General features: G+C 45.1%; 2 protein-coding genes across 3 annotated transcripts; both read left to right on the top strand.

The window, feature by feature from the left end:
* The first annotated feature begins 849 nt into the window (after window positions 1–849).
* On the top strand, window positions 850–4,169 carry pco060792 (uncharacterized LOC100280732). Its single transcript, NM_001153652.2, has 3 exons — window positions 850–1,406; window positions 3,243–3,613; window positions 3,684–4,169. The coding sequence occupies exons 1-3, from the start codon at window positions 903–905 to the stop codon at window positions 3,874–3,876; spliced, it is 1,068 nt and encodes a 355-aa protein (NP_001147124.2). The 5' UTR covers window positions 850–902; the 3' UTR covers window positions 3,877–4,169.
* Window positions 4,170–8,482: 4,313 nt separating this feature from the next.
* LOC100383250 (Amino acid permease 6) lies at window positions 8,483–14,741 on the top strand. 2 transcript variants are annotated; one of them, NM_001175911.1, is made up of 6 exons: window positions 8,615–8,787; window positions 12,651–12,884; window positions 13,023–13,116; window positions 13,240–13,597; window positions 13,711–13,932; window positions 14,030–14,714. In NM_001175911.1, the coding sequence occupies exons 1-6, from the start codon at window positions 8,733–8,735 to the stop codon at window positions 14,450–14,452; spliced, it is 1,386 nt and encodes a 461-aa protein (NP_001169382.1). In that variant the 5' UTR covers window positions 8,615–8,732; the 3' UTR covers window positions 14,453–14,714. The 2 variants fall into 2 exon arrangements, with proteins under 2 accessions (XP_020397846.1, NP_001169382.1); XM_020542257.3 differs by lacking the exon at window positions 12,651–12,884 and having other exon boundaries at window positions 8,483–8,787; window positions 14,030–14,741.
* Window positions 14,742–16,963: the final 2,222 nt, after the last annotated feature.

Raw genomic sequence — 16,963 nt, forward strand, 5'->3', positions numbered from 1 at the left:
AAAAGCTCCTAACGTCTCCTCCTTCCACTCTCCATCTTGCCCTTCTCTTACGTTAAGAGAAGTCATGCTGCTAAACAATTTGTTAAAAAAATACTAGCTCCTATAGAGAAACTGCTCTTGAAGAGAAACAAGAGCCGGAGTTATTTTCAAAGAAGCCAAAGCTGTGCTAAATATGCCCTACGACTATCTCCACCAAACTCTCTATCTCACCTCATATTTTTAAATACTACTACATAAATAGTATAGTTTACTGTGCAAAACAGTGTTTTGTGTGGCGATCGGCGATATGCACGATCTGCTTTGTTGCTCGTTATGTCTTTTGATGAGAGTTGACAGTGTTTTAGGTGCCTGTCCTAGTACAACCTTGACGTGCCTCTCATCGACGTTGTCTTTGTGAAAGATGTTTGATAGTCTATCAATCGAATAATATGATCAACACTAATTTAATCAGTTTTTTTTTCTAATCTTAGATTGTAATATTATGTGTCAATCTTAGATGTGCTAATCTTAGATTGTAAGATCGTTTTTGCACCACATGCACTGGTGCGGTTACCACGGGACTGCCGTGACGTATATGACAAGGCGTTCTTTGTCCTAGAGATCTAGATCCAAGCTGTGGATTTTCTCGAGACCAACAGCAATTTTCGTCTGTCTGTGTATATGGCCTAGTAAGCCCATAATTTAAGACCGGCCCGATCCAAGACTAAGAGGCCCATCCCGGAAGTCCGTTTTCTTTCCTTGTTGGCGTGTCCAAGGAAATACGCCGTCATGCGTCATTGCTTACACGACGCTGACTACGCGACTTCGACGCGGGCCGGCAAGCCGAACCGATTCCGGCGGAGTCCGGATGATTCGTATTGCTGCGCGTTATTAAAACTTTGCGGTGCGACCAACCAAACCCAATGTTTTTGAGGCGCCCGTCCAAGCATCCCATCCATTCTCTCTCGCTGCTCTGCTCCCCACGGACCACGGGGCACCACCACAAACCAGACGCGACGCACGCGCGCAAAATCATCCGGCGGAGCCAGGGCGGAGGCAAGCCAGAGACGCGGCACGCGACGCGTGAGGGCGAGGAGCAGCGGCAGCGCGGGCGCGGCGACACCGCGAGGACAGAGCGAGACGCAGCGGCGGAGGAGGGGCAGAGGCGAGCGCCGCCTAGAGTCCCTGCTACCATGGACACTTTCTTCCTGTCGCACGGCTCGCCCACGCTCTCCATCGACGACAACATCCCGGCGCGGCACTTCTTCAAGTCGTGGGTGCCGGCGAAGGTCGCGGGCGACCAGCCCCCGCGCGCCATCCTCGTCGTGTCGGGACACTGGGACACGGCCACGCCGGAGGTCAACGTCATCCGCGGCAGCAACGACACCATTTACGACTTCTATGGCTTTCCCAAGCCCATGTACAAGGTCCGCTCGATGCCTACCAACCACCATGCTCTCTCTCTCTCTCTCTCTCTCTCTCGCGCGCGCGAAGAATCCGTTGTGAAGCCTCACCGATTTAGATGATCCAGCGCGTCAAACTAGGGGCCCGCATAGGCAACTTTGCGAGCCATTTGGATAGAGTTCTTGTCTTCCTCTGCGCAAGGGAAAAGGTCAAAAATCGGAAATTCTCCCATTCTTATAGAACATGTGATGGCCGATGCAGTTGATCGTTACAGTCGTTCGTTGTTGAAATCCTTCTCGGGTAGACAAGATGGCCCACGCAGTGCTTTTGAGTTACCCCCCAGCAGATCATGATCTATGCAGGTCCAGAAATGGGGGTTCTTGTCTCGAATCATGAGATCACTGGTGCCAGTGACCGATGTTCTGGTTAACTCAACATGGAATTTAGATGTGAAAAATGCAGTATCATAGATCCATAGGCCATTCATTGGGGGAAAGTAGCCAGCCTCTTGCAGATGTAGACATCTAGCTGACCTGAACGCCACCAACCCCGGTGTCCCTTCTCCTGATAGACTCGCTTGTCAGCAGCCACAGTGACGCTTGATGGCTCGCTCACATAGAAGTAGGTAAGGTGCGCCTGCCACTAGCATTTACCGAACTGACTGACGTGTTTTAATGTGCCAGATCTAATAGCTAGTTGGCAAAAATTTAAGTAAAATTAGTTGATTTTAGCTTAGTTGAACGAGCTAATTAACTAATGGGTAGTTAAGGGTGCAGCTAATAGTTAGCTAGACTACTAGTTAGAGGTGTTTAGATGTCTCCAATCAAAAGCAGCTAATCTCTGAACTATTATGTTAGAATATCTCTAGCTAATTTTAATATCTAACCATTAGCTCTAGTGTATTTATATAACAATCGGCCGGGATTCTGTATTTCTATTTTATGATGATCTCGGTCAAAGTAAAAAAAAAGTGGCGTTTTTTTTCCTGTGATGTATGCCTACTGTATTATCTCACAAGCAATTGTTTTACTAGTATTCACAGTTTAGGTACTGTTACTACTATACTTTAGCATCTGAATTGCCTAATACTATGTAATGTATAATGGTTGAGACTTGAACTATCTCATACATGCATAAGGATTAAGAGTCTAGGTGCCCTCTAGGTCCCCAGATTTGTTCGGTCTGATGTCAGTTGAAATTTGTAGTTTGGTGTTTTATATTGTGAAAGCTTATCTTAGTTTAGTCAAAATCTTTTTTTTATCATGATTCTTAGGTCCTTGTTTGGCCTCCAAGTTTCCATTCCACTTATTAGCTAGAGACATGCGCCAACTTGTCTTTAGGTTTTTGCTATTGGTTGGTAGTCTACGCTTCCAGAAAACGTGGGCTCAGTAAGCAGGTAGCACCGTAGCAGCTAATATAAGAGGGTGTTTGGTTTGTGTCAGGTCAAATGTTTGAATATCAATTTATAAGTATTAAACATAGGCTTTAATTCTGTGCTTGGAATAATTCTATGTTTGGAATAATGTCACATGTCATTGCAAATCTCCTGGGTCAGTTCTAATTTCTGCAGCACTAATGCTGATTAGCGTGATTTGCTGTCACATCACATATCTGAAACTTTCAGAATGAACCCGCTATTCTTTTTATTTATGCTCGTCTAAACTAAACACAGTGTGTAAATTTACAAACAGAAATGTTTACCGCTGGTGCAGAAAAGGTCTGATGCAGAGCACTGGTTGTGGCTGATGATGTTTGTAGTAGCTGGTTCAGTCTTCTGGACATGATGCTTGGATTGCTCTGACTGTAGTCTGTCTGAGGTTTCCCTCCCGGATGATCCTGAATAAGCTCTGATCATGCAGCTCAAGTACCCCGCTCCGGGCGCCCCGGACCTGGCCCTGCGGACCAAAGGGCTCCTGGAGCAAGCCGGGTTCGGCCCCGTGAAGGAGGACCACAGCCGCGGGCTGGACCACGGCGCCTGGGTGCCGCTGATGCTCATGTACCCGGACGCCGACATCCCCGTGTGCCAGCTGTCGGTGCAGAGCGACCGGGACGGCGCGTACCACTACAGCCTCGGCAGGGCGCTGGCGCCGCTGCGGGAGGAGGGCGTCCTCGTCCTCGGCTCCGGCAGCGCCACGCACAACCTGCGCAAGATGGGGCCGTTCGACGCGCCCGTGCCGCAGTGGGCCGCCGAGTTCGACGCCTGGCTCAAGGACTCGCTCCTCGACGGAAGGTAAACTGCTGAGACGCCCTGCTGCTGCTGCTGCTGCTTAGTGCTTATCCGCGTCCGGTGGCCTTGTCAGGTACGAGGACGTGAACCGGTTCGAGGAGAAAGCGCCGCATGGGAGGGTGGCGCACCCGTGGCCGGACCACTTCTACCCGCTGCACGTGGCGCTCGGCGCCGCCGGGGACGGCGCAAAGGCGGAGCAGATCCACCAGTGCTGGACCAACGCCACGCTCTCCTACGCGTCCTACAGGTTCACCACCAAGAGCTGACGCGCCCGTGCAGCTGTCGGGTGGAGGACCGCCACCCCCCTCCCCCCCGGGGCCAGCTGCTGAATTCGTGGGAAGCACATCCGTCGACGTGCGCGACAGCATTCATATACACGCACCGCATGTAGAAATGTGTTTTTCTCAATAAACTCCCGAGTGCCGATCGCGGTAGATATGTCTTGCATTGTTCAACGCAGCAGCTTGTTTCGAGAAGCATTCTGTTGTTAAATCTCATTCCATCATCATTGTCTTCAAGTGGTGCATATTACGGAGTACGTGTCTTTTTGCCCTTCTCACCGTTCTGCTGCTTGCTTTGTGAACTTCTCATCCTCGATGTCATTTTTTTTCTTCCAAAAGTCAGCAAGAGAATTGCCGAGTAAATTCATCAGAGAGCAAGCAAAGAAAACCATGGTAGGTAAGAGAAAGGGCACAATTTCTCCCATTTTCTGAACCATTTTTTTCTAGTCGCCAGGTTGAACAGATTGATGTCGTCCTTGATGACAAGGGCTAATTGAAGATGTTGCAAAGATATATGCTCTGGACTACTCTCCTTCCAGACATTCTGCCTAAAATAGAGTAATAGACCAAGATTTTGCAATCGAATTCCTTTCACTCTTCTTTTCGGATCGTGCGTCTCTCTTTCGTCCAAAATCTGTAGATCGATCTTGATATGTCTAGATTTTGCAATTGTCTTAAGTCAAACCATGGTAGGATCATTTACCAGACTTCTCTGGTGTAAGAGCAGTTTGTGCATAGATGCTTGGGTGTTTCCTATTGGACCAAGCATAGTTTGCACAAAGGGTCATTTATCCATCATCTTTTGTTTATTTTTCTGATGCAGCAAGGTCCACACAAAGAATCTACACCTCGGTTCTGCTTTTGCCTTTCAGATTGGGCATAGATCCGTTCTTGTGTAACTTCATTTGAATAAAGTACACAATTTTAGCAGGAGTAGCAGTGCCTTAAATCAGTGTTCTTTTTTGAAATATAGGGCTCAACTCATAAAAAATAACTTCATTCGTGCTCTATTTTACATTTTTTGTCAAAAAAAATCACTTTATAAAGTGACACATACTCCCTCCGTTTCTTTTTATTTGTCGCTGGATAGTGTAAAATACACTATCCAGCGACAAATAAAAAGAAACGGAGGGAGTATATACTACACCCTAGACTAGTGTCATATCTTTGTTATATATATATATATATATATATATATATATATATATATATATATATATATATATATATATATATATATATATATATATATATATATATATATATATATATATATATCATTCTCAACGTTTTCTTGGCGATAGGGTGCGAACACAGATGAGTAAAGAAAGTGAGTGCTTTATGAAATGCCCAGCCTCACCATATTCTATGAGTAGAAAGAGCCTGATGTGGAAGTTAAGGATGTCTCTTTTTTCCCATCCAATCGAAATGACTACTCTCTCCAAACATTAAATACTTTCAGGTTTAATTTAATCAACTTAGAGTCATCTAAGAATAAGCTTACTATATATATTGGTTTTATTGTAAGCTCTCGACAGTGGGAGTATGGGACAGGAGTACAGAGCCTTCGGTTGGTTTTCTATTAGTCTTGCTCTTATCTTTTGCTATGCCCATTATCTTTTGAAGACCATCACTCCTGAAAGGCCAATCTAGCTAGCCCAATTGCGCATTGCCCGATGCCGTGGCGGCGTCCAGCTTGGCAACACGTGACACGAGAGAGAGGAACCCATTGGTTTGCCTTGACAAGTTGACATCTGCAGATACGCTCATCGGTTGCTGGCTTGCTGCTGCACTGAGCAGAGCAGCTTCCACCACGGGCAAGCTATTGCGCACTTGGGCTGCTGGGCCATCCGGATGGCCATGGCCCATGGAACATGCGACCTGCAGTCAGAAGTCGTCGCTCGCCGCTCCTCGCGACCTCGCCCTTCTCCAAAGTCCAAACCGAGGGCGGCGGAGCGGATCCTTCGCTCGTTTCAGCGGTCCGCGAAAAGCATGTCGTCTGTGCCCCCATCGTGCTCCTGCATCGACGCCATGCCATCGTCCGTGCCACCCGTTGCTGCGTTGCATTGCACTTCACCCATACATGTGCGGTTGCGCCGTTCCAGATGCTGCCTCGCCGAACGATTCAGTTGCGTGAGCACCTTGCTCACGTTGTTATTTGACGACGCGTGCCATGATGTGGGCTAGAGCGTAGTAGCTGTGTTTCGTTCGATGCATCGTACAAGCTGTGGAAGCTGAGCGCGGGTGGGTCTACGGGTTTATGGGATGAAAACGGTCGGAAACGGTATTTATTCGGTAATCAGTTTTTCCTTTGATTGCGAATAAATAGGAAATAAAATATACAATACAAATTTGTATTCTTGTTTTTAACATCCAGCTTGTTAAGATTCATAAAAGATAAACCTCAAATTCATCCTACATTTTCTCAAATAATAGATATAAACTTCGGTATGGATTCGGAAACAAATTCGGTAATTTTTTCAATTTTTTGTGTTGTAGGGAGCAAATAATACATAAAACAACTTATATAATATTTTATTTATATTTCTACTAATGTGTTTGATAACATAAGAAAAGATCAACATCAAATTATATATATATCTATTTTAAAATATTAAATTTGATCTAATAGTTCGGATTACCACTTTCATCCCACCAAACAACACGGCCGGGCTGTCGTGTTCTCCTTCTCCCTCCTTCGGATACGTCGTGCACGGCCAAGCCGACGGTTTCGGAATACCAGCGAGGTGTCCGCTGCCGCACTCACATCTGCTCATGAAAGCAAATGAGCACCTTCATGCACGCAGGGTCGCAAGGCTAGTCACTGACAAAAATTTTTAGGTTGGATCAAAGTTTCAAATACTCTAAAAATACCTTAAATATATTATGGTATCTATAAAACCGTCGTATTTAAAACAAACTTTTCTACAATATAGTCAAACACCTCTTGAACAAAAAATCCTATGGTATTAATACCTTGATTTTACCTTAAAACTCCAAGATAATTTTGCTTCTAAACACAGCTTGGCCCGAAATAAGGGAATCAACATGCGACGCAGCATCAGCGCTTGCGCGTGAGGCCGAGCCAGGTCGTGACGCTAGACCATTCGGCTTGTGTATATGCGCGTGACATCATTTTGTCCGCCATTTGTTTGTAAATTGAATTTGTACAAGCACATCGTGAAATTCGGATGGCAGGTGGCACATCGTGAAATTCGGCTTGTGTAAATTTGTACAAGCACATCATGAAATTCGGCTTGTGTAAATTAAATTTGATGTGTATTGTTTAATTGACATGAAATATCTTCTTTTGATACCTGGCGCTAGTTTTTACCCTACGAACTCATTTTATACCACAACAACTTTTGTCACATCTCTTTATCTATTCCATACCATGTTAACATTTAATGCTTTCAAATCTCATTGATATTAGTTATAAAGAACATCTCCAACGAGTTGCCTTAAAATGGTCCCTGAAAACTAAAATACTACATTACTTAAAATGTTTGGGCCGCTAAAAATAAACAGAGCTCCAATAGTTAAGCATTAAATCATATACTTTAAGGAAAAATTACATTATTATAAAATAAAAGGTTTGTGATGATGTAGAAAATAAGAATAGGGCAATAATGATGGTGCAGTATATTTAGATCACTCTATGGATTGCCATATATATATATTTTACATTATAAAATAAAGTATTGTCGAAGCTGTTTTTATATCAGGTTGAGAATTAAACCCACACCCGTACTCGTAAGTACAAACTCACTCACAAACATGCACCCTATAAGTTATTACACGCGAGTAAAATGTGTCCGTTGTCATCTCTAATTACACTCGTTAGGAATTTATTAGGACTCGACACCATTTTAAGGAGATCGTCTTTGCCTTTCCTTAGGTTTTTTTACCAATAAAGGATCCACCATCGACAAGAAGCATTAATTGAGCAAGACCACCAGACCAGTAAAGGAGATCATTTGTGTAGGCAATTAATGTGCTTAGTGCTAACTAGACCTGAAACACTTTGAGTGGCGTCAAGAGATGGGTGATCTCACGTTGATGCACCAAACTCCAAACGGCTCCCGTGCCGTGACATCTGCAACTTCAACCGAAGAACGTATATTTCCCTTCTCGGAAGCTCGACGTATTTATGCCTTCACCACCAAAAAGGCGGCCAATAAATACGTACAACATGATAATTGGGTGGTTTGATAGTTGAACCTTGCTTTTGCTTGGGCCATGACCATTCACAAAGTCGGTCTCTAAGAATGTTTGTTTTCAGATTTTAAGAAGGGAAACGGTGAACACATATTTGGTGGCGTCACCAATGGCTAGCTATTTCACTAACTAGATTCACTCTCTTTCCCGCGTGGATAGAAAATATAGAGAAAACGAGAATATATAGTGACAAACAAATAGATAGAAGATTTTATGTATTCCAAAAAACTAACTGTATTGTGTGTGAGGTCAAATAATAGTAGTGAGATAAAATATTATTTTTATTCTTCTTTCAGTTCCACATCAACTAGCTATTTGAGACAGCCATTACGGAGACCCCTAGGTCTATTGAGCCCTAGAATACATATGGGATTTCGTGAGTCAGATTTGGCAATACCCCTGCATTAAAAGAATGGTTGTACAGTGACAGTGAAAGGCAGGTCAGGTGCACCGCTCGCCACCTCTATATATAGCTGCAACGCACCAGCCCATCCATCCCAACTATCCCGATCCCGTCGACCCTGCCACATACAGCCTCGTTTGAGCTCTAGACTCGAGAGAGGCGGATAGGGAGAGGCAGCACCGCAGGGAGCAGTGACAGAGAGGCCGAGCGAGAGAGAGAGATGGACGTGGAGAGGAAGGTGGTGGAGGCGGACGACGACGGCCGCGTCAGAACAGGTAACAGTCGTCTGTGGACTCCGTACTTGCTTCCTCTAGCTTCTAGTCTTCTAGTCCTGCACACACATCTCGTTGAGTTAATTTGTAGCCTCTGATTTCTGGTCTGTGGTCTCCGTTGATTCACCATTTATCTGCCGTTGTCATCAACACCGTACCACCACCATGCTTTCCTACTCGCAGTCCGCCGTGTCCTTGTCCCGACGAGGCGTAGATTTCTCCATGCCTCAGAATGTTCCTATGGTGTGGTGGGGGGTAGCAAGGCCGTCAGCTCGTTGAGTAATTCGCCGCAGTTGCTCTACACGTCCATGGCGACATGAAGATGGAGTTGCTCTACTCTGGATAGGGTCGACGTGAGCTGGTGCTGGTGCTGATCGTCTTTCTCCGTTTCCACAGCTGGGGAGACGTGGGGGATTTCAGTTGCCAGCATATAGGAAGCATGCGCTTCTCGTCTTTTTAGACATCAGGCCCTTCCCGTTTCTCTCTTGCATTTCCGCCATCTTTACACCGCACCTTCTAGCTTTTGGTGCTAACTACTAGCAAGGTGAAGATGACGGTTGATGGAGCCACAAACACTTACATGCATAGTTCAAAATTTAATGAATCGAGTTCCCATTTAATAATAGCTCGTGCGCTAAGCCTGACACACGCACATCCATCATATAATTTTTGAAAATAAATACATAAATAAATTTTAACATACTCTCTTGATGTTTTCTGCAATGCTGCAAGGCTTGCAAGTAAGAAATGCTATTCAATTCAGAGTGGTTCCTATGTCACCGATTTAATTAGGAAGGCAATATTTAGTGTGCCATTGGTAAGGTTTTTAGGACCTGTTTTTGCTTCTCATAAACTAAAAGCCAACCCAAAGGATGTAAACCAGAAGCTATTGTTTTTCAGGAGCAGTTAATTTTGGGCAGTTCAATCTTAAAAGCACCTCACACTCTGCTTTTGTATTTTTGGCCTTCTGTTTTCGAAATGGTGAAAATAAAGAACTCTTTTACGGTTGTTTCAAAAAAAAACAGATATGATGTATCTTTAATACTTATCTGAACATAAATAGCTTATACCTTTTTCATAGACCATAAGATATACCAATTTTTTCATACCACACACACAATTTATATCAAGATTCCCAGAAGCCACAGCTCACCCAAAGCTAGGCATTCTTATACGGCACGCCAAACCTGAGGCGAACTTTTTTTTTCTTTTCGGAAAATAGAAATTACTTAGAAAAATGGAGTTATCAAACTAGCCATAAATGTATAAGTTTGAGGCTGCCTAAATTGAATATTAAGTATTTAATCGTTCACACTCCATCCAAACATTAATTATTTAATCATTCACAGTTTATCTAATTTAGGGAGGTAAAATCGAATATTAGTATAGGGTGAATGGATCTATTCCAACGTGGATAAACACCCGGATGAAACAAAGCCAACTTTGCTTATGATGATCAGCAAACGTCTTAGGCGAGGATTTCCTTCACCCGCATATGCTTTTGCACGCGTCACTCGTCGAGATTTAACGTCTCTTGAGCGTATCGATTTCCTTCGAAACAGCATCCGTGAAATTGAAGAGAAATACAATGTACATGTACCTTTGCAGTTTGCACCATTAATCCATTATCTAAAAACAGACACCTTTGCATATAGCACAACTGAATAAAGCTAGCATAACTGAATGAAGCTATAGCTAGTGATCAGCACCTGAATATGTGACATAGATAGAGTGAAAAAGCTTCTTTTGCCACACCTTCATCAAGCTAGGAAGAGCCTAAGCGGCATAGTATCGATGCAGGAACTAGGTCCTCCTCCCCAGTTGCTTGCAGCAACAACTGGGCTACTCGAAAGACACATAATGCCAGTGGTGACTTGGCAGCCACTACCTTTAACATACAAAGAAACAAGAGTGTATATAGTGACAACTTTCTACTCCTGAACAGCTCCAGCTGTCCAATACTAGTCCTCCAGAATTATATTCAGGCGTAGTTGCGTTGCGTGTGAGATCATGCGCCATTAGATGTCTGTTGCAATTATTCTCCTATAGATTTATAGGAATCCCGAAAAGGGTGGAGAGTATTATTCACCTCGAATCGGTAATAGTCTATCAGAAAGTGTTCAGTGTGGGCCAATAGTGGTTTGTATATGAATGGATGGCTGCAAGCTATGCTCTCTCCACTTCCCCATAATTCTAGACTACTAGAGGTCTTTTTCATGGCACCAAAATAGTACATAACTAACTGCATATGGGGTGCACAGTTGTGGACTTGTGGCCCTGAAGAAGGCATCTGTGAGTGTGAGTGGACAGTTGAGCAGTCCTGAACACTGGCTGACTGGTGAAGTGCAAGGATATGTATGGATGGGACTGTTGTTGAGACTTGAGATGATTTATCACAACCTTGCCAACAGGGTGTGTTAAGCTGTCTCCAGTAACCCTCTTATCTCATTTTCTTTCTCACCTTCTATTTCAAACTTCATTATACAAACAGTGTTATCTATAGTACATAGTGTTTTGCACGACCTTGATCTGTTGGACACAACATTAGACTATCTCCAGCAACTTATCCATCGCCATACCCATATTCAAACTCCACTCTGCGAACAGTGCAGTTTACGGTGTAATTAAAACACTGCAAAACAGTATTTTGGGTGACCATATGGGTGAGGTGCAGAACAGAGTCTTATATTGCCTTAATGGGTTATGATGAGTTTGACTAGTTAATGACTCAAAGCAAGTAGTTCCTGAATTCTCAACTGTTGCAAAGTTTGTTGGATGCCACATCACGCTCCACAGATATAAGCAACCTGTGTCGCAGCTTCCAAAAAGGCCTTTCATGCTTACACACGTTGGTGAAAAGGGTTATATATGCAGCTCCAACTGGACTGACATAGCACGAGTAACACACCAAATCTTGCTTTACTATAGCCTAGGCAACTTTAATTTGTTAAGCATGCTTTAGACTATTTTTAGCAGCTTACCATCATCATACCCATATTCAAACTCTACTCTGCGAACAATGCAGTTTACGGTGTAAAACAGTATTTTGGGTGACCATATGGGTGAGCTACTGAACATATTCTTATATTGACTTAATGCGTTATGATGAGTTTGACTAGTTAATAATGACTGAAAGCAAGTAGTTCCTGAATTCTCAACTGTTGCAAGTTTGTTGGATGCCACATCACACTCCACACAGATATAAGCAACCTGTGTTGCAGCTTCCAAAAAGGCCTTTCATGCTTACACACGTTGGTGAAAAGGGTTATATATGCAGCTCCAATTGGACTGACACAGCACGAGTAACACACCAAATCTTGCTTTACTATAGCCTAGGCAACTTTAATTTGTTAAGCATGCTTTAGTTGTATAATTGCCACTGCTTTGGTAGTGCTTAGAATAAGCCAATGGAGTTGGGGTTCCATGACGCGATCCAAACAATGGGCTATGCGTATGTCATTGGGGTTCCATGACGATCCAAATAATGGGCTACGCATGCGTGTGTAACACTGGCAGTTCGAGTCGCAGCTGTTGGTTTTGCTTTATGTAATGGTATCCAGCGCATCAGCAGTAGATCAATGGGCTAGCTTTACTCAACTTGCTTACGAAAATTGACCCAAAATGGTAACGAATTACCTAGTGGAAAAAAAAGGAGCCATGAGTCGTTGACGACTAGCTGAAGACGACCATGTGAAAGTATAATGATGACCTCATTCAGTGGTGTAATCCAATAGTCTACTTCTACTGAAAATGCTCAGAGATTGCAACACGCATGCAACATGATCGATGGTGTTCTGTACAACGCCGGCCAGGTGGCGAGCAGGTCGTTAATAGATGACGACCTGAACACTCCTGTTCTTCGACAGGGACGGTGTGGACGGCGACGACGCACGCCATCACCGCCGTGATAGGCTCCGGCGTGCTGGCGCTGCCCTGGAGCGTGGCGCAGATGGGCTGGGTCCTCGGCCCCGTCGCCCTCGTCGGCTGCGCCTACATCACCTACTTCACCGCCGTCCTCCTGTCCGACTGCTACCGCACGCCGGACCCCGTCCACGGCAAACGGAACCGCACCTACATGGACGTCGTCCGCTCATGCCTCGGTATCCGCACCATGCGTGTGGCTTTTTTTTTCTGAATTTCCATGGGCAACGAGTCAACGACAGTAGTAGCGTGTTCTGATCGTGATGGGCATGGCAATGACAAGGATGTTCTCTCTGAGCATGTGTGTACGTGTGTAGGGCCTAGAGATGTGGTGGTGTGTGGACTCGCACAGTACGCGATCCTCTGGGGGACAATGGTGGGCTACACCATCACCACTGCCACGAGCATCATGTAAGCTCTAAAAATTCCTGTTCAGTGGCGCACAAGACACCGCACATTTTTTTTAGGTCTGGGCTAAAAAGAAGTTCGTCGTTGGGCGCGCCGCCGCCGCGTGCGTGAATGAATGGCATGCAGGGCCGTCGCGCGCACGGACTGCCGCCACCACAGGGGCCACGACGCGGCCTGCGCCTCGTCCGGGACGGTGTACATGGTGGCGTTCGGCGTCGTCGAGGTGGTCCTGTCCCAGTTCCCGAGCCTGGAGAAGCTCACGATCATCTCCGTGGTCGCTGCCGTCATGTCGTGCACCTACTCCTTCGTCGGGCTGTTCCTGAGCGCCGCCAAGCTCGCGTCGAACCACGGGGCGCGCGGCAGCCTCCTCGGCGTCAAGATCGCCGCGGGCGTCTCCGCGTCGACCAAGACGTGGCACTCACTGCAGGCACTCGGCAACGTTGCCTTCGCGTACACCTACTCCATGCTTCTCATAGAAATCCAGGTACGTGCACGTTGCAGGCTTTTCAGCTGTCAGCTAGCGTACAGTATGTGGCATGCATCATGGTTGCGACGACTGTAATGTCATTGGCAATGTGGCTTTGCCCATGAACTTAGGACACTGTGAAGGCACCGCCATCAGAGAACGTGACGATGAAGAGGGCCAGCTTCTACGGCATCAGCGTGACGACCATCTTCTACGTCTCGCTCGGGTGCATCGGCTACGCGGCCTTCGGCAACGCCGCGCCGGGGAACGTGCTTACCGGCTTCGACGAGCCGTTCTGGCTCGTCGACGTCGCCAACATCGCCGTGGTCGTCCACTTGGTTGGGGCATATCAGGTGAGACCCCTTCTTGGTTCTTGCAGATCGCATGCTCTGGACGCTCGCAGTTCGTTTGCATGATGAATGCGCTTAATTGTGTCATTGTGTGTGGCAGGTGTACGCGCAGCCGATCTTCGCGTGCTACGAGAAGTGGCTGGGGTCCCGGTGGCCGGACTCGGCCTTCTTCCACCACGAGTACGCGGTGCGCCTGCCCGGCTGCGCGGTGCGGTTCACGATGTGCAAGCTGGTGCTGCGCACGGCGTTCGTGGCCGCCACGACGGTGGTGTCGCTGATGCTGCCCTTCTTCAACGCCGTGCTCGGGCTGCTGGGCGCCATCGCCTTCTGGCCGCTGACGGTGTACTTCCCGGTGACCATGTACATCGCGCAGGCCAAGGTGGCGCCCGGCAGCCGCAAGTGGGTGGCGCTGCAGGCGCTCAATGTGGGCGCGCTCCTGGTTTCGCTGCTCGCCGCCGTGGGCTCCGTGGCCGACATGGTGCAGCGCCTGGGCCATGTCACCATCTTTCAGACGCAGCTCTGAAACAAGTATTCAGATCTTATGCATGGGAACGCGCTTGCAGAGGCATACATCATACACATGCTTGTGCCGTATATTCACCTGTGATCTTAGTACATTGGTTTTGGAAGAACAACTAAAAATGGAGCATGTAAGTCATTCCACCTAGATTTCGTGCATTGCAAGAGTGCTTTTTGGGGTGAAATAGCAGACAGTGCACACTCCATGACACATTTGAAGCCCAGCTAAGCGTTGGGCTGAATTAATGATTATGTTTCTTCAAGGGAAAAATAGCACTTCACATTTTTACTCTTTCGTTGGCCCTTGAGAAATGACATAAATTTTAATCATTCGTTGGCCCTTGACAAACGACATTTGAATTTTAACCTTTCGTTGGGCCTTGATAAATGGCAATATAATGGCTTCCGTGGTCAACCGAGACACCGAGTTACCGAGCACTCAAAAAAAAATGACGTCTGCTAGTCCGTAAACTACATCTTTCGTTTGGATCCTGAGAAACGCATGATTTCGGATAGCACTGTTGTACAATCAATTAGTATAGGTAAATTGTGTTGAGAACTACGTTGCCGCAGATCACCAGATCTGCTCCCTTCCCTCCCGTCAGCAGTAGAGGCGTAACAAGCTGTAGAGAATCCGTCTCCCTTCCCATAAGCACGACAGAGAAAACACACGAGACACTGGATATAGGGTTGGGCCTCTGGCCTCTTTCTGATCTCTATTCCATATGAGGGGTACATGTTCTATATATAGAGACGTGATTGCCCTCAAGGACATATTCGGTATTTGCCCACATAACCCTTCATTAGGGTTTCTCAACACTCCCCCTTGGGCGAATACCGCGACCAACACATGCCTCATTAAAACTCCCAAAAAAACCCAGTGGGAAAATATGGAGAAAGAGCGCATGGTGACGCATATTGCATTTGCACTTTATTGCCTCATTAAAAACCTCATGTGAGAAACTTCAGGAAAACTCACCAAGGAAAAAGAGTACAACAACTGTCATCAGGACATATTTCGATCTTCTATATCTAGATTCAATTGAATCTTCTATAAAGGCTAACTTTAGAAATGTGCTCCCCTGATCCTTGCAAACCGTATCAATAAGGCAAAACATCTTCTTCTGGAAGTATATGCATATAAAGATTTAGCAAACGGATTGCATATCCTTGCAAGGACTATTTCAGGAACTTTACCTCTACTCACTTATAGGATATACGAGGTAAGTGCACATATCAATATAAATAAGCCACTTTGATTGATGGTGTTTGATCGACTGGATCTATATATTTGATAGAAAGTTCCATAAAGGTTCATATATTGACCATCAAGTTGACGCCTTCAGGGCATAGAATATGACATTTATTATCACACGATTGTGATCAATATAAGCATTCGCTCCCCCTAACGATGACATATGTCAAAGTCGTTATCCCTCATAATTCAAGCATATTCTTTAAGATATATGTCTCATTGTTCATCTGGAATAACGAGAATGGATGAGGTTGGGGTGCTATAATTTTCTATCTTACAACACAATTTATACATAGTTGTGCAAAGCAAGTAACATGTCCTTATATAGGACTTAGGGGATAATATAGTTGCAATAGTACATATTCTAAATATGACACATCGCTCTAGGCGTTCATCCATTGCAACATCTATGATGGTGTAACAAAAGTCCATCAAAGATCGTAATCCATCAGGGATTTTTCATCGATCAGATACATCGTTATAGTCTGTCATTCTGGTATGATGGGGATATTTTTGCCAGTAACACCTAAACCTTACAGGTTTCTGCCATCGGGGCTTTAGAGGATACCGTAATTCCACATCAAGTGGAAAATACCATGAGTAAAACTTGTGGAATGCACATGTGCTTATTCGGTGAACTTCAAGTCCTTTGGTACCTCATCTTATTCCTTTTCGAGTCTGGATGGGTCTTTATCCCTTTACAGGGATTATCAAACTTTGGTGTTCAACACATGCTTTATTTCTTCTGGAAAAGTTCCATCAAGGAACTATAATCTTATCTAGGAGATATTCTCTCTACATAGAAGAGTGTTAATTCGTCAGGAATGTATTATTCGGTATGAGATTTATATGTTGCATATTTATAATTCAAAGATATGGATCCTCCTATGATCTCATGACGGATCTTCAGAATCCTATTAACTGCATAATTTAATTCATGCCATTTGCCAGATATATTACATAGCGGAACAGTGTTTATTCAACACATACGTGGGATGGGTCTCTCACAAGACCACTTGAACCATCGCATTCACCACACATTATTTCAATAGTGCCCATAAATGTCCGAACTTCAAGCTCGTGACTTTCATTTTGCGATTATTGGTTCAGCCTCAATTGCATTTATCAATGACCCGATAAGAGAGCTTAAAGCACTCATGCCTAGGACTTTGTTTTGGATCCATTTGCAATCTAGAGGGGCAAGATAGGTGTCGACATATTTGTCTCCCACATTTAATAATGATCTTTGTCATTTCCCAA

This window comes from Zea mays, chromosome 8 (assembly GCF_902167145.1).
Source record: "Zea mays cultivar B73 chromosome 8, Zm-B73-REFERENCE-NAM-5.0, whole genome shotgun sequence".
Classification (NCBI taxonomy): Eukaryota; Viridiplantae; Streptophyta; class Magnoliopsida; order Poales; family Poaceae; genus Zea; species Zea mays.